The 15842-nt window shown below is 50.6% G+C and overlaps 3 protein-coding genes across 11 annotated transcripts; 2 read left to right on the plus strand and 1 right to left on the minus strand.

Moving 5' to 3' along the window:
* Positions 1–8341: 8341 nt before the first annotated feature.
* On the minus strand, positions 8342–12920 carry LOC105696332 (integrin beta-PS). Of its 4 annotated transcripts, XM_012418734.2 has the most exons (16): positions 12802–12920; positions 12111–12221; positions 11820–12024; positions 11507–11735; positions 11328–11427; positions 11057–11227; positions 10880–10978; positions 10609–10773; positions 10358–10516; positions 10155–10286; positions 9656–9955; positions 9377–9595; positions 9162–9278; positions 8897–9089; positions 8671–8810; positions 8342–8579 (listed from the first exon to the last, which is right to left on the minus strand). In XM_012418734.2, exons 1-16 carry the CDS (start codon positions 12811–12813, stop codon positions 8496–8498), a joined length of 2436 nt encoding a protein of 811 aa, XP_012274157.1. In that variant the 5' UTR covers positions 12814–12920; the 3' UTR covers positions 8342–8495. The 4 variants fall into 4 exon arrangements, 3 of the variants coding, with proteins under 3 accessions (XP_012274157.1, XP_012274156.1, XP_012274158.1); XM_012418733.1 differs by lacking the exon at positions 12802–12920 and having other exon boundaries at positions 12111–12326; XM_012418735.1 differs by lacking the exons at positions 10880–10978; positions 12802–12920 and having other exon boundaries at positions 12111–12326.
* A 123-nt stretch (positions 12921–13043) lies between these two features.
* LOC105696335 (glutaredoxin-C4-like) lies at positions 13044–14217 on the plus strand. Of its 6 annotated transcripts, none has more exons than XM_012418737.2 (3): positions 13044–13389; positions 13548–13682; positions 13766–14217. In XM_012418737.2, exons 2-3 carry the CDS (start codon positions 13551–13553, stop codon positions 13961–13963), a joined length of 330 nt encoding a protein of 109 aa, XP_012274160.1. In that variant the 5' UTR covers positions 13044–13389; positions 13548–13550; the 3' UTR covers positions 13964–14217. The 6 variants fall into 6 exon arrangements, with proteins under 6 accessions (XP_012274160.1, XP_012274162.1, XP_012274165.1 ...); XM_012418739.2 differs by having other exon boundaries at positions 13044–13323; XM_012418742.2 differs by having other exon boundaries at positions 13045–13389; positions 13568–13682.
* A 113-nt stretch (positions 14218–14330) lies between these two features.
* Positions 14331–15647, plus strand: LOC105696334 (group XIIA secretory phospholipase A2). The gene is made up of 3 exons (XM_012418736.2): positions 14331–14805; positions 15018–15085; positions 15170–15647. The coding sequence occupies exons 1-3, from the start codon at positions 14571–14573 to the stop codon at positions 15491–15493; spliced, it is 627 nt and encodes a 208-aa protein (XP_012274159.1). The 5' UTR covers positions 14331–14570; the 3' UTR covers positions 15494–15647.
* The last annotated feature ends 195 nt before the right edge of the window (positions 15648–15842 follow it).

Consider the following 15842-nt stretch of genomic DNA (forward strand, 5'->3'; position numbering starts at 1 on the left):
ATGTAATCAATCCGCTCGGTTTCCCCTTCTTTCGCCTAAAGTTTTCATCGAAACTCGCCGCATTAACCGTCAATTTTCCTTTCATTTTCTTTCATCGGCGTTTCTATCTCGTGGCTCAAAATTGCTTTGCCATTACTCCATTACGTGTAATATACCGTGCACATCGGCGTCGAACCTCCTTTAAACCACCCGTTAAAAAACGCTACAAGATGCGCGGACGCGAGGTTTAAACGTCAGGATGTTCTCCTTTTTTTTTCCAAATTTTACTGTAATCCAGGATGACTCTCGTCCCGTGTGGAAGTTATCGTTTTTCGAAGATCCAACGCGAGTCGAATTTAGTCGACGATTCGACCCGACGAGAACGAGAATAAGTAGGTCTTGAACGGTTAACAGATTCCCAGCCTCCTCCCGGTCGATCCAGCGGTCCTCTTATCTGGGTATCTGATAATTGGAGCGGTAATTACGCGATGATTAACAGAGATGGCTCCCGCGCAACCCATGCTTCCTACGGTACTCGATCCCTCGATCCCCTCTCGGCTCGAGATCCAAGATCGAAGATACCGCTCCGAGAGAAGGAGCAAGAGAACCCGAGGCTTCTCTCTCTCTTCTCACCCTTTTTCGCGTCGATCTTCGGCTACCAACGCGAGGCGGTCAAGGATCCGCAACTTTTGCCGGAACGAGAAAATTGACGATACGCGATGGAACGTTTATACGTTAAATACTTTAGAGAAAAATATCAGGACCGAATCGAGCGTAACACCTCGAGTAAATAAATTACGCGTCCTATCGCCCGCGAAGCAATCGGTACCGTCCTTTTTGTTGGTCGCAGGTATTAGCGAAAATGACTTGAACGGAAAAAGGAGGGCAACGCATCTCGGGAATTGATAAAATATTGCGGATGGTTAAGAGTACTCGCCGGTACTCGAAAGGCGCATTTACTCGATAAAATAGCGGCTTAACGCGATCGTTAAGCCATATCGGGAGCGGTCGGAGAAAATCGAGGAGCCACTTTTCTCTCGCTATCCGCCCCGATGAAAGTCACGCAAGAATCTCCGACACGTCGACGCGTCCTCGCGCGCGACTCGCATACAAACTGCGCATTTGCGAGCGTGCGCTTTTAACGATTCAATCGCCATTTAGCGCGAGCAATCGACATAAATCGGCCGTGCTCGTCTCGCAATTAGCTGCCTATTAATTACCCGGCGGAAGGGGGACCGGTATCGGATCCGAAGACGACTTCGGACGTCGCGGGCGCGGAGAACGATCCTCGAGTGGATCCTTCGGCTGGGCGTGGACGAGAGTCGAGCGGTCGACTATCCCTAAACGTCCGGTTAATTAGAGTTTTATTTTTCCCCGGGGGCCTTCCTCCTCCCCCCGCTGCGAGCCGTCGCTCTCCGACCCGGAGCGCCTAATAACGCGGGCTAACCGTAATGAGGAGTAAACTAATTATTGGATACCAGTTGGGCAGGGCGATATTTCAACGTCTCGCTGACAGCCAGCAGGAGCAACAAGGATGCCGGCCCTTCTCTCGGCCTGCCCGGGTCGGATCTCGCCACGAGGGCACGACATCTTCCGAATGGGTCCCTCGAGAGTTTAAGGAACCGCGGAAACCGGAGCGTTCTCGGTCGCGGCCGCCTAATGAAGTTGCCGTTGCGTCCTCCGGCATCGAGGGACCGGCGCACCTCCGTCCGAGTAAAATATCCCGGGCCCGATAGGTCGGCCCTAATAGGAATAAACAATGTTATGGATTCAAAGGGGCCTCGCTTGGCGCCGCCATAACCCTATATTATCAAATTACGGGCTTAGCCGGGCCCGTGCAACGCGTACGTCGTCGTAAAGTCGAGGGTTAACGGTCCAGGGACCCGCGTCCCAACACTCCGTGTGTCCTTTATCCTATTCGAGAGGGAACCCCCGCGGAGTGCACCAGGAGGCGAGCCGAGAGGAATCCCGAGAATCCCGCGAATCGACCTCGCGCCCTCCGACCTCGATTGGCAGCCAAATAACGGCTCGGCTTAATCGAATTAGGATTCCCGCCGACCGCTTCTGCTCCCGAGGCGGGTCCGGGCCCGGAGGACCTCGTAAATAACGACGGGCGGCAGGGAGCCTCCGATCGGAAATGGCGGGAATTTCCGAAAACGCGCTGCGAGTCCTCGGGCCCGGCCCCTCGTCGTATTTCAATAATTAATCTATCCGCGAGCGCGTTCGGGCCTGATTTGCGACGTCCACGCCTCCATCTCGCGTCGTCTACCCAGCTGATCGACGGCCAAAGGCCTTCGTAGACCTTCGGGCATAATATTCGCATCCTTTATCCGGCTTAACGACCGGACCCCGGCGTTTTCGGAGGCCGGACCTCCTTTCGCCCCGCTTTTAATAAAATGCTTTTCCCGTCCCCCGCGCCCGTGCCCCCGCCCTCGACGGAGCCCGAGACCCTTTACGATTGCGCCCCAATTTATTACGGAAAGGAAACTTTCCGGCCCGGCTCGGTCTCTCATCCCGTATTCATAAGAGGGACCCGCGAGCCTCTTAATATTCCCCCGCGAGGAGGCGCGAGAGGGACCGTTCGCCTCGTCTCCTCGAGCTCGCCGTAACCGAGTTAATTACGATGAGATACGACTGATCGAAACCACGGAACGACCGGCGTATATCTTCCCCGGGGCCGGGAACCCAGCTCGGACGGAGCCGAACCGTCGGGAAGACGTCCGGGTCCTCCTCGGACGGGGAAGCCCGGTAGGTAGGACTCGGGCCGATCGATTTACGGCTCGCGGGGACCTTCCCGAGGACATCCCGAGGACGTCCCGAGGACTTCCCGAGGACTTCCCGAGGACTTCCCGAGGCTCGCGTCCGCCGCCCAAAGACAAAGTTAACCGAATCTCGCAGTCGCCTCGCGTTAGCGCGGCCACGCAACGGGCACGAGCATAAACGTTTCGCTCCTCGGATCGTAAATATTCCCCGTTACGACCGCGGGCCCGGACTTTTTCGAAACGACCTCGTGCCTTCCTAGACTCTCGCCCCCGAGACGGGCGCGGCCGCCGAGACCTTTTCCGCGGACGATCCGGGCGGCACCTTCGACCGACGCGTCCCGAAAGCGGGCGAGCTCCCGGGGCGCGCACCAGGTTTCGACACCCACACGCCGCGTCGCCTCACCAAACGCATAAATAACGCGTCCCCGTTGGTTATCGGCGGACATCCCCGGGGCCCCCGGGACCCCCGGAAGGCCGCGAGGAACCACCGTCTGGGAAATAAATAAACGGGGGGAAGAGAGCCATCGGTATAATTTCGGCGGGCCCCGATAAATCTTCCCCGAGCTCGATATCCACGGGATGTCCCGAGTTTCCTGGCCGGAACGGCGGCGCCGACGCGGGGAGGCGCGAGTTATCGAATTAGACCCAATTATCGGACGTCGAGCGGGACGGGGACCCGTCGCGGAATCGGCTCGGAGGAAATCGGAACGAGGAGGCCGACCGCCGCGGTTCAAGGTAGACCAGATCGAACGAGGTCCCCGAGGTCGACGGTTACCCGTTAAAAGGACGAATTTAGCGAAAGCGGTAAGGGGACGGCATCGACGGGGACTCGGGGACTCGGCCCGGCCGTGAATCATCGGCGAAAAGCCCTTGGGCCCGGCCCGCGTGCAGGGGCGGGGGCATTTGAATGGGAACGACAGTCGTGCATCAGGGAACCCGCCTAAAGTCATAGAGCCGCGTGTCGCGTCGTAACGCAAAGTACCTCTCCGTCCTTTATCTTTAAACATAACCTTCGAAAATTATTGGCCCATTCGGACCTCCTGCTCCGGGCATGCGACTCGCCGTTTCTCATCCGCGAGCCTTTTCGCGATACGCGGCCGACCGCGCGGCGAGGCTCCGCGGGGGGCGCGAATAGGTGGCGGGCCCGAGAAAATTGGCCCGCCACCCTCGGGGACTCGCCTATTTCGTCTTCCAAGGTCCCGAGAGGAAATGACCTCGCTCCGCCCCCGCGGGCGACAGAGATCCTCGCTTTCGTTCGTTTCCCCTGCCGCTCGGTAGCCGGGCTCGCCTCGTCGTGCCCACGAAATTATCGGTTTCCTCGACTCGAGAAAATGTGCGCGTTCGCAATTATAATTATCGATACGAGATAGGAATAAAAGGCGAAGGAGCTCGCTGTTTACGCAGCGTCTCGTTCGACCGACACCCGTAACGATAGGGCTTCGAGCGGTAGCGATTACTCGGCGAGTACTCCCCAAGGGAGGAAAAAAGGGGTCCTCCTCCCTCCGTCGAAGGGATGCGCCGGGATGCGCCGGGATGCGCCGGGATGCAGAAATTGCGCGCGGCCCATCGGGGAGGATAATTCGGCCTAATTCCGCGGTCCACGGTGATTTCGGCCATCTTCCGTAATCGGTCGGGACCGCCTCGCGCCGCGGACCGATCCCGTAATGGGATGGAATTAAGAGGAGACGTGCCCCTCGCTAATCTATTAATTCCTCCGAGCGAGATTACGCCGGGGCGTCGGGAGAAACGAGTTTTCCCCGTACCGTTTCTCCACCGTGCCTTCTCCCGGACGGTATTTCTTCGGGGGCCTTTTCCGATCGGAGGAGGACCGCCGTTCCGCGCGGATGCGGGGCGAGAATTACGTAGCAAAAAATACAAATAATTATTTGCCCGGAGAATATCGCGACTCCGTATTTCTCCCGCGGCTGCAATTACGCGGAGGACCCTCGCGGTATTGCAACATTTTATTTCCCCGCGGCCAATCTCTTCTCGAGAGGGAGGGGTCCGTAAGTGATATTAGGTACACTTAAGATTCAAGGCCTCGCGTCCTTTTTAAGGCGGGACGAGAAATGCGGATACTCGAGACACTCGATACCGAGAACGAAAGAGTACGCGCGTGCACGTATACGCGTGACGAAAAAGAATGAGAACCGCGCGAGGCTGAGTGCGGACCTGGGAATGACTCGAGGGAGAGAGAGAGAATGCCCTACCTCGGAATAATAATCGCGGTTACATGCGCCGACCCTGAAAGGATCCCTTCTCCTAATTTACTCCTTATTAAGGTCCTCGTCACTCGGTGAGCGTCATTAGTCGGAACGAATCGAGTTTCGCAACTCGCTCGTTCGCCGGGCCGAGCCGGGGAGCGCTCGCCACCTTCTCGAGGATGCGGCGAGAGGACCCGCTCCGCGTCGAGGCCGCGGGAAATTCCGCCCGCCAAAGGACGGAAATATCGCGACGCTCGTTGTCGTTTTTCTCGCTTCTTTTCGCGTTACGGGTGTCCGCGGGTGATCCAGCCGTTCGAAACCGAACCGAAATCGGGATCGGTCCGCGCCGGTCGTGGCATCCTCGAAAGGGTCCTCGGGTGAGTCATTACGGAATGCACCCTGACGAGTCCTTATCTTCCGGCGGAGAGTGAACATTTGTCCAACGTCAGCTTATCATCGCTACTTATACCACTCGGGCCGCGTTGCAATAAGTAAACGCATCCATCTTCCGCACCTCGTCGAAGAGGTTCCTGACGTGCCGCGACGGGCCAAGGTACGATAAGGCGAGGGATCCCGGCCGACCCTGAAAATACCTCAACGTTTCCCTCCGATTCCGATTACCTTTATTGCCCCGTGGCGCCTGAACGAAATGCCCACTTCCGCGCTCCACTCGCAAGAAAAACTCCCTTTCGAGGCGACGACTCGTAGCGTCGAGGGCGAGCGGAGCGCGGACCGGTCCCCCCGATTTCCCGATCGATTCTCGAGGGACCGCCGGCGGGTTTACGAGGGCCCACGAAAACATGTTATCGGGGCTCTTTTAATCGTTCCTTTTCTCCGGCGCGCGAGTTTATCCGGCGAGTTAGCTTAATGCGCGGGGCAGAGAGGGAGAGAGAGAGGCCCGCGGTTCCGGCGACCGCCGCCGGTCGGCGCTGGCGCTCGCGCTCGTTACCGTGATTGGCAGATTCAATTAACGGGGAGTTCCGCGGCTCCGAGACTCCAGGGTTGCCTGGGCTTAACCCCGGCTAAATATTATTAATAATAATCAGCTCATTACCGGCTCCATTAATTATCCGCCGGACCAGAAGTAAAGCGAAGAGCGGACCGGCTCGCGGCGGGAATTTCTAGGCGAATCATGGCCGGCTCTCGTGCGACTTCCCGTTAAAGGATTTTTCGCTCCCGCTACGATTTGCGTTGCTCGCAACGCGTTCTAACCTGTTGGCGTTCGTAGCGTCGAGGCCGACCGCGTTCCTTCCTGGGCCGCCGGGTGCCACCGAATTCCGACACTTTTCGGTGGTTTTCGGAAACGACGCAACCACCGCCTCGCGAAGACTGCGATCTCGGACGCGACGTTCGCTCGCGTTCCCGGCGTAGTTGCGATTTTTCCCGGCGGCGTCGCGATCGCCGCGAGCGCCGCGAGCGCCGCGAGCGCCGCTAGGGCACGTAGGTACGCGATATCGATCCATTTAACGAACTCATTACCGATGAGGTATCTCGAGCGTTTACCGCGGTTGGCGCAAGTCCGGACCAGGGGCAGGGAGTATTAGCGGTTGGCACCCCTGCGGTTTGATTTACGGACCCCCGCTAACGAGGCTCGGCACCGAAGCATCAACGGCGCGGCGGTTGCCGGCGGTTGCCGGCCGTTGCCGGCATAGGGTGGGCAAGCGGACCCGCGGGCACAGGGGCTGATTGGGCCGTATTTGGTTATAATTAAGGCCCCGGCGGCAACCATTAGCGACCGCGCACCGGACAACATTGTTCTACAAACTAAAAGGGCCGCTCGCCAACTCGCCGCGCCGGCGCGTAAATCAAATCGAGTAAAGACCCGCTCGCTCCGCCGGAGCTATCGCTTCTCGCCACGAGGCTCGCTCGTAAAGGGTCGGGCCCCGGGTCCCGGGAAGAATAATTATTCATCGTCGCGGACCCATTGACGAGCGGGGACTCGACTCGGGTCGCCTTTGTTCTCGCGAGCGGACGACCCGGCGAATTCGCGACGGGTCTCTCTCCCGCGCTCGCCCCGAATATGGTAACAATGTTCCTTCGGCTCGCATAATTGGCGCTATGGGAGCCCAGCGGAGGCTCCGCACTCCCGGGGCCCCTCGACATGGGATGAAGAGATTTACAATGTTCCTGGCCGTAAAATAATCAATAAAATCTGCGCAAAGTAAAGAAACGGACGCGCGGCGGTGATTTAGTGCGGAGCGCCGCGGCCGGCCGTCCGCGGTTGCGAGACGGAGGCTCCGGGGGTGCTCTTAAGGCCCGATCACGAGACCCCTTAACGACTTTGCGACGTTTTCGACGCTTTCGACGCTTTCGACGCTTTCGCCAGGACCGGCCGGGAACCTCCGTCGAGCCCTTCCGAGATCAAACGAAATAGACCGTAGAGGAAGAAAGGAAAAGCGGTCGAGGAGACCCGAAGAGGTTCCGGAAAGGGACACTTTCTCATGTGGGTAGAGCTTTAAGCTCGGGTCGGACGAGAGAGGACGAGAAAGCGTGGCCCGGCCGCAGGCCCCGCGGTAGGAGCCGGATGGTGACGAATTTACGATCGCCTTACGAGCTGCCCCGAACGGGCCGGGGTGTGCGAAACGATCGAGCTTAGGGCCGCGAAACGAGGCCCGAAAACAATCGCCGGAGACCGGGATCGATAATCGCTCGCTACTTTGGCCGCGTTCGGTCGAAATTCTCCTTGATTTAAGGGTGACGGCCCGCTGATTTTATTTCGAGCGGGTCGGCCGTCCATCGGCTGGATCGCGAGTTTTAAAACGAATAAGCCTCGCGACGTCGCATCGAGCCGTTTCCGCCTTCCCCCGACGCGCGAATAACTCGACTAAACGACCGGAAGGATACGGGCCGGGCGATCGAAGACGTTGGATATTAAGAGGCGCGATAAAACGTCGCGCTTACCTTGCATCGTTCGTTTCGTAATCGACGCCCCGTCGAACCGATAGGGTCGACGTCGTCTCCACCTTTGGGCGACGGCCTCTCCCCGCGGAAACGATCCCCGGGTAGGGAGATCGAACGGAAAGGATTCGCGGTGCCGATTGGCCGTCGCATTACGCGACAATTAAACGACCGGTTAGTTCGTCCCGTTCTCCCGGCGCTAGTTGCCGGGCCCCGGTTCCCGATGAAGCCTCCTGCAAATGATGCTCCCCCTTCGGCCCGTCGTTCGCGAACTAAGTACAGGTTCTCCGCACGATACGCGCGCAATCGTAAAACGGCCGAAATAGCGCGATGACCATCTCTCCGAGCGGTGGTATCGAGACGACGTAGGTCCTTTCTTTCAAAGCCGCATGACCCCCGAAAGAAAATTCGCGACATGCGCTTCACCCTAAACAAATGTATTTCCCTTTGGGAACTCGGTACCTAAATTCCGAGCATGCAAAAATCCCACGAATCGATGGAAACACGTTCCTCGAAAAATTAAGTATCGTATCTGTTTTTTTGTAGCTTTAAATTATCACGGAAAACATTTTTTCTCTTTCCGCGTCAACGAATACAAAGTACTTCATTTGCATTGCAAGGATGCAGAAATATCCAAGGGTTCTTCTCTTCTTTAATTGTTATCCATTTTGGAATATTCACTGAACGTCGGATTCTTGAAAGTTGACGTCGCCTGCTTGTACAGTGGATTGTCCCCCTGAAAGATAAAGGATAGAAAATATTTCGGATTAATTCTAATTAACCAAGGTAGAGCGCAGATTGAAAATTAGTTTAGTAGCCGGCTTTACTCTGTCCCATTTTGCCAACGCGCGTTGTCTCTCGAACTTGGCATATTCTCTTCTGTCGTGGATCGTAGTGAGGATCTTCCATACCAAAAGAATCAGGAAACCAAGAATCACCGTGCCGATGATGACTCCTACCGCGACCCCTTAAAATAAATAAATAAATTTTAATATCGATCGTTCGATCGTTGCAACGGTAACCGCTTATTTTGCTAGCGACGCAGGAAAGTACCTAGAACGTTGACCGGAACGGGACAATCTTTCTTCTTCTGAGCCGTAATTTTAAATATCTTGATATCCCCCCCTGTTCCACCTCTGTAATGTTCATATTTAAATGCAAAAGTGCATCCCCCTTCTGCGGGAGCACGACAGATATGAGCGTTCGCGTAATCAACCGCCGTAGGATCGTCCTCGATTTTGTCAGTCTGGAAAGCGTAATTTATGAAACCATCTTTTACGTTTATTCAAGATAAATGAGTCCTAAAGTTAGCCCTTACAATGTCAACCTGGTGAAGACAGGAATCGCATTCCCGATTTATTGCCAAAGGTCCGCTTTTGTAAGCCTTGCACTCGACGCAGTCCTTCAATTCCTCGCATCGTTTTCCAGGACACGTCTGCAAGAAATAATGTCCTATAATCCGTTTACTCTGTTTTATGATTTTTCACGGGATATTTCCTTATTTCTATACTATTTATATTAATTATATCTTACTGGGCATTCCTCGCAATATTGCCCGGAGTATCGAATTTTGTCCTTCTCGTGGCAATGGCAAGTCCCGCAAATGCAGTCTCCTCTTCCACTGCAGATTTCTGCATCTTCTCCCGGAAGTGTACAAGTGCTATTTGTTTCTTTACAATCGCAAGTTTCCCCGCCCCAGCTGGGAAGACAATTACATGTTCCGCATTCGCACTTTCCACGTCCCCCACAGACCTACAAAAAATGGAAGCAGCAATATAATTTGAAAAATCTGAGGTCACTTTCGAAACCAACCAGTCCGCCGCTGCGTTTGCAGGAGAAATTGTCGCACTCGCAATACTTCCCGTAGAACATTTCTTGAGGATTCACTCTTTTTACGCAATCGCAAACTCCGCACTTGCAAGTCCCGCGACCACTGCAAATCTCGTCGGTCTCGTTACTCGGTTTGCAATCTTCAATGACGCTACTTTTTTCCTCTTTGACATCGGAGACTTTGCACTCGCACTGTTTCCCGTAGAACCCCTCGCTGCAGGAGCACACGCCGCAGATCATCGTTCCATTTCCTTTGCACTCCTCCGCGTCCGGAATATACCCCTGAAACCAATTTTCAATGCTACAAACGCGTTTTCTATTTAACGTCACATCGCTCCCCTTTCATACCCAATCAAATATCGTTTCCTCGTTATTACCACCTAACTAATTATTGATTTTCAGTTAAAAGGAATATTCCGAAGTCCTGCCTTCTTCGAGATTATTTAACAAATTTCTTATCCTTTCTCTGAGACGTCCTTACGGGATGTCCTGGACGAGCGCAGGGGCAGTCGCAGATGACCTCCACCTCGATGACGAGACTTTCGCTGATTCCTTCGGGCTTTATTTGCACGATTTGCGTCCATTCTTTCGAATTATCTGGACACTCGGTAGCCTGATATACAAGACAATTCATTATTCACGTAAACAATTAATTTCTCAATTAATCGATACGTAGTTCGGAACCTTCAGGGCGACTTCGAATTTCACGACGTCTTCAACGCGAAGTCCGCCGCATTCCTTCCGCTCCTTTAATTCTCCATATGCGTTAAGACATTTCGAATAATATTTAATGTCGATCAGTCGAGGAGCATTGTCAGTCATGGTAACGGAATTCACGAGTTTCTGTTAAGATGTATGCATAATAATTGTAATATTTGAGTGTTCCAAATGTATCCAATTCTTCATAATGCAGATGATCGTTTGCGATGCGATACCTCGTATTCCCCGCTAACTAGAGCAACGACGTTTTTTGAATCTTTCTCAAGAAGTCCGATGGCTGATCCGCTGATTCGTTGACTCAAAAGTTGATAAGTCTCATTTTCATAATTCGGAACGGCAAAGATGACGTTGACGTTGTTCTCCCGAGCTTTCCTATTGACCTGGAAACGTTTACAATCGAGAGTATTGTAGTTTTAATATTTACCCGGGAACGATTCGATTCGACTAGTTTTCTTTCCGATTCTAGCACTTTTATCTGCGGCCTACTTGAGAGATCGAAGGATAATCCTGAAGAAGGGAGTAATTGTAAAATCCTTCCGTGTCCAAGTGGCAGAGACCGTCGTTCGGCTCGATTATTCCAGCGAGCTGGAAATAGTGACAATGTTGGCATTTCGAAAAATCGCTCCGTTCTTCGTCGATTTTGGAAAATCATTACAAGCCCACCCTTCCATCGCCGGCTATGTGAAAACCCGCGTCCGTGGAAAAGACGAGCAGATGGCGAGCCTTTTCCCTCCATCCAATTTCTTTGGCGCACACCATTGCCTGCATCATTGCGTCCAGACCACCTTCCGGTGCATCCAGATTCCCGGAAACGGGCGCATCCTTTACCCGTTGCTGTTAAATAACGAAATCAATATAAATCCCTGTTCGTCGGAATTGCAGCGCGAAGGCCAATGCGAAGACGTATATTTTGGATCACTTGATCGCACGAGACCTTGAAAAGCGCAACGTTCTCCGTCAAAGGCATCTGATTTTTATATCCATAAGGCGGTGCACACGGTTTCCCACTGCTTAAAATACACTGATGGGTCACTCTAAAAAATAAAAGGAAAAAAAAAAATGGTTAATGGATCGATGACGACCGCCAAATAAGAATTTAACCAAGAACTTCACCTGTCCTTGGACCTGTAGGTCATGGGCAGCACGACTTTGTCGACGAAGCTGCCAAAACCGAGGCGGAAATTCGACGTTAACTTGCTCATGGCCTCGGCAAGTCGGAAACCGAGCTCCGAAAGTTGGTCCTTGTATTTCTCCATGGATGCCGAGAGATCCATCAGGTAATACAGGTCAACCGGATAATCCTCTGCCTGGCTGTACTTGACTTCGATGCGGGACTCCTCTCCTAAAATAATTAGGCATTTAATTAAACGATTCGGTTCCTGCTCCGACGACGAAGCATTATACTTGGACAACATAAATATCGGACCGAGTCTGAGACGAAGACGAATCCTTTGGGGCTGAATTTGAACGGGCTCTCGTCCCTTCGCGTTCATTAAGGGTTTACTATCCAAAACATTCATTGTGCTAGCTTCTTGTATCACCATTTCGTTAGAGCACCAAAGGTCCTTTTCCTTTTCAAATTTTTCTCTAGTCACGCAACGCCCGATGGGTCCTCTGGACAATCCAGATCCCTGGACAAAGTTCGTAATGTGTCCTTTTATATATATTTCTTTCCATCTCCGACCAGTAAAGTATAAAATAATCTGTTATTAATTACCGAAGCGGAACACCAAACACATTGCGGAGTCTGAATGCAGCTTTTGCAATTCTGCCGAAGGGCGCAGAAAGATTCCTGGTCTTTTTGCTGGGCAAGAACCAAGAGGCACGACTGCAAAATTGCAAATAAAATTAACCCGCACGATTCCATTATTTCTGAATGTTATTACGCCTAGATTATAATTAAACCGAGCATTTTTAGGGTGTAAAAGTCACGGAAGACTAAGTGAGACTGCTTTAGAGGATACTGCGGCATCCAGCGGAAACAAACCGGTGATAACATAATCATCTAAGTGTGTGTCATAATTATTCTAAGAACTACACTTTTATCCGTCTTTTATATTAAAACATTATTTGGAGATCTGTTTAAAATCTCAACGACGCGTTATTGAAGGTGAGAAAAATCTCCTTGAAGATTCTGGGTTGCAACGGTTTGATTACCACATTGACAAACGATAGAATACGTTTGCATCGGTTATCTTAAAAAAATTTATAAATTATCTCAATAGGGTCATTCCGATTCCCTAACTCACCTATTCCGCGTAGAATATTATTAATAACTTATTTCGAAAATAAAAATTTGGTGAGAAAGCCGCTTATGTAGATTCTGTATTTTAAATAGCCCGCTTATTTTAACATGGTAGTTCCAGATTGGAGCGAAAAAGGCGCCATCGGCGCAAAGAACCAGAAACCTCCTGAATCATCGGTGGGTAATTTAGACGTTGTTATTATCTTCATCAGCCTTCTTTACCACTCTTCGTCACGAGTAGAGAAAAGATAAAAGTAGCCACGGTTTGAAGAGCACAGCTACGAAACTTTCTGCGATGTGACCGCCGTTATTACTGTAGATATTTATGGTTCCCGAGTTGGTTTCAATAGCGGGACGAAGGACGACGCGCCATCTCTGATTCAAACCAACTACTTGATGCATCGTTTCTGGGAACGCGACAAAGAATACATTTTCTCTGCTCGGAACTTCCTTGACACGACGTTTCTTTCAATTTAGTTAAGCAACCGCGTAAACTTGAGAAAATCGGGAGAAAATCCTTCATTCAAGCGAGTTTCGGCTATTTCTTTTTAACCCGAAGAGTCCGTATCTTTCAAGAGAAGCTCGCACGTCACGCTATCTCCTCAAGGACATCCGCTTACGACTGATCCGGAAAATCACGCCTTACGCTTTGTAACATCGTCCGGTGCAAATCCGATCGTAACAGGTGACAGTCGTGCTAAGTGTTTCTCTTGATTTTTCAACTACTTCTACACCTCGTTCACATTTTTGTGTTAGTTCACTTTATTTTTCTCAATAGAATAAGTAGAAATCAAATCTTTCCAATTTGAAATTATAAATAACATGTATCCGATTCTTCCTAATTGATAAAAAATTGAAATTTAATATCGATCGTGTAAGAGATAAATGGTTATTTGATAATGAATTCAGATAATGGGTTCAGTTTCCAGTGTAAAGAAAGCCACGATGCCAGCAACAAGGGAACTGATCGATCAATTAATTGCTTCGGATACCGTAGTCATATTTTCCAAGACCCATTGTCCTTACTGCAAAATGGCCAAGGAAGTACGTTCGATGATTTTTTAATCTGCAAAACAGCTGATACCATTGCATTTACATTTTATCACTACATTGATATCATTTTACAGATTTTTGGTAAGATAAACAAAAAGTTTACGGCTATCGAGTTGGATGAAAGAGACGACGGAGACGAGATCCAAAATATTCTTGGAGAAATGACCGGAGCACGAACTGTTCCTAGAGTTTTCGTTAAAGGAATTTGCTTAGGTGGCGGATCCGACGTTAAAAGTTTGTACAATAGTGGTGAACTAGAAAAAAAGTTTTAAAAAAACTGTTGCATGTAATCGAATGCATTCGTTACTTTTACATGGGTAAAAAAAGTATGTACAAATTTTCTTTGCTTATCAAACGAATGGTTCAAGGTACTACCGATTATATAAAATGTGGCGGTACGTATAGAAATTAAAACTTCAATCCCAATTATAATACATCGACGTCATTAGCAACTCCGTTCTGTAAGAATTTTAAATTTTATCTCTAAGATAACGATATGAATTTAAATAAATCCTTAAAATCATAAGACCAATGAGTTAAATAGCACTAGGTGCATCGAAGTGTTTATATCGATTAAAATTCCAATACCCTTTATGTCCAAGCCGCTAAACATTCGGTTTGTTTTGCAAAATCATTAAATTTCGATTCTCAATATTGGTATCCAATAAATTATTTTGTATCAATCGCTGCTTCAGTTAACCGCAAATTTCGCCATGGATCTTGAATGGTCCATTGAATTATTTAATAGGAGAAATACAAGGTTAGGATTGGTCAGGCCAACGACCTATGCGGATTAACCGCGTGTCCGATAACGTCTGACAGAGATTCGGAAGATCTAAAAATATCGCGACCAGTGAGCCAGTCCTCGGAAGTTGGAGGATGGATTGGTCTCGCTACAGGAAAGTCTTGGTCTACGTCCTGACCTTCCTGGCTTACGCCTGGTCAGGTTACGGAGCAGGACTTCTCTCGAATCTGCGCGATGCCGTCCTCACAGCCGAGTCCGTATTCGACGACTTCTTCCAGAACGCCATGACGGTTGCCAGGAAGATCAAGGATATCCACGAGGTGTTCGACGCTGCCGTCGAGGAATCCTGCGTTTTCCAGTGTCCGACGGGTGAGACTGCACCTCATGGAATCTCGTTCGCCGTGGAGAAACGCAAAGATTCCGCAACGCGTCATCTCGATGATTTGGCCCCTACATTCATGCGATACGTCTCACGCCTGGAAGAGACTCTTCGCGTTTTTCTACGCGACGAGTTCTTTTACAAAAAATTCGATTGGTCGTCGATCCGTTTTCGCTGAACCCGCCATTTTTAAACGTTTCAGGCATCTCGCCGAAACCCGACTGGAATCATCGACCTCGGAGCGATGGCTGTGGCTCGCTCGGTATCCAGGTAATTTTTTGGGAAAATCCAAAGTCCCGCGAAAAGGAATCAATTAACGATCAATTCGTTTCAAATAATTTCTTGGGTCTTCAGATCAATCAAGAATACCTTCCTCTAGCAGAAATGACCAAGTGTTGCGACGCTCACGACATCTGCTACGATACTTGCAACTCGGATAAGGAGAAGTGTGATTTGGAATTCAAGAGGTGCCTCTACAAGTACTGCGAAGGTTACGTCGACACTGGCGTCACCATCGTCAATACTTGTAAAGCGGCTGCTAAAGTTCTCTTTGCCGGTACTACGGCGCTTGGCTGTAAGAGCTTTATCGACGCGCAGAAACAAGCTTGTTTCTGCGGAGAGAAAAAAAATGGCCAGAGAAAACCGAAGAGAGCGTCCCAAGCTGGTGGGGAGTTATAGCCTTCTACTCGAAACGTTACGTCGCGGACAAAATTAATTTTTTCTAGCCCAATGTTCGCTGGAACGTGATTAAATTAATGTACATAGAGAAACCTTATCGATTAATTTAAACCCTATTGTACGATTAAAATGAAATGCGATGGAACTAAATAAATCAATAAGTCCTAATTGCACGATTGACCCATAGAAGCCCAGATCCTATGCTAGCGCTTGATGCTCTAAAAGTTGGCTAACAAACGAGAAATGAGGGTAAAAGAGAGATCGCACGTATTAGCCAACGATATCTCACTATAGAAAGGCGAGTTTGAGTGTAAGATAAAGAAAGAATGCAATTCGCTGTAAATCGCCA

This window comes from Orussus abietinus, unplaced genomic scaffold, assembly GCF_000612105.2.
Source record: "Orussus abietinus isolate OABI.00-Male unplaced genomic scaffold, Oabi_2.0 scaffold34, whole genome shotgun sequence".
Taxonomy (NCBI): domain Eukaryota; kingdom Metazoa; phylum Arthropoda; class Insecta; order Hymenoptera; family Orussidae; genus Orussus; species Orussus abietinus.

Coding starts and splice junctions, on each gene's coding strand:
- LOC105696332 (XM_012418733.1), bottom strand. CDS start 12,260: ATGGAATCGTGCGGGTTAATTTTATTTGCAATTTTGCAGTCGTGCCTC. Junction 10,517..10,608: donor TAGTTAGCGGGGAATACGAG/GTATCGCATCGC, acceptor ACATCTTAACAG/AAACTCGTGAATTCCGTTAC. Junction 10,287..10,357: donor AATTCGAAGTCGCCCTGAAG/GTTCCGAACTAC, acceptor CTTGTATATCAG/GCTACCGAGTGTCCAGATAA.
- LOC105696335 (XM_012418737.2), top strand. CDS start 13,551: ATGGGTTCAGTTTCCAGTGTAAAGAAAGCCACGATGCCAGCAACAAGG. Junction 13,683..13,765: donor ACTGCAAAATGGCCAAGGAA/GTACGTTCGATG, acceptor ATCATTTTACAG/ATTTTTGGTAAGATAAACAA.
- LOC105696334 (XM_012418736.2), top strand. CDS start 14,571: ATGGATTGGTCTCGCTACAGGAAAGTCTTGGTCTACGTCCTGACCTTC. Junction 14,806..15,017: donor CGTTTTCCAGTGTCCGACGG/GTGAGACTGCAC, acceptor TAAACGTTTCAG/GCATCTCGCCGAAACCCGAC. Junction 15,086..15,169: donor GTGGCTCGCTCGGTATCCAG/GTAATTTTTTGG, acceptor TTGGGTCTTCAG/ATCAATCAAGAATACCTTCC.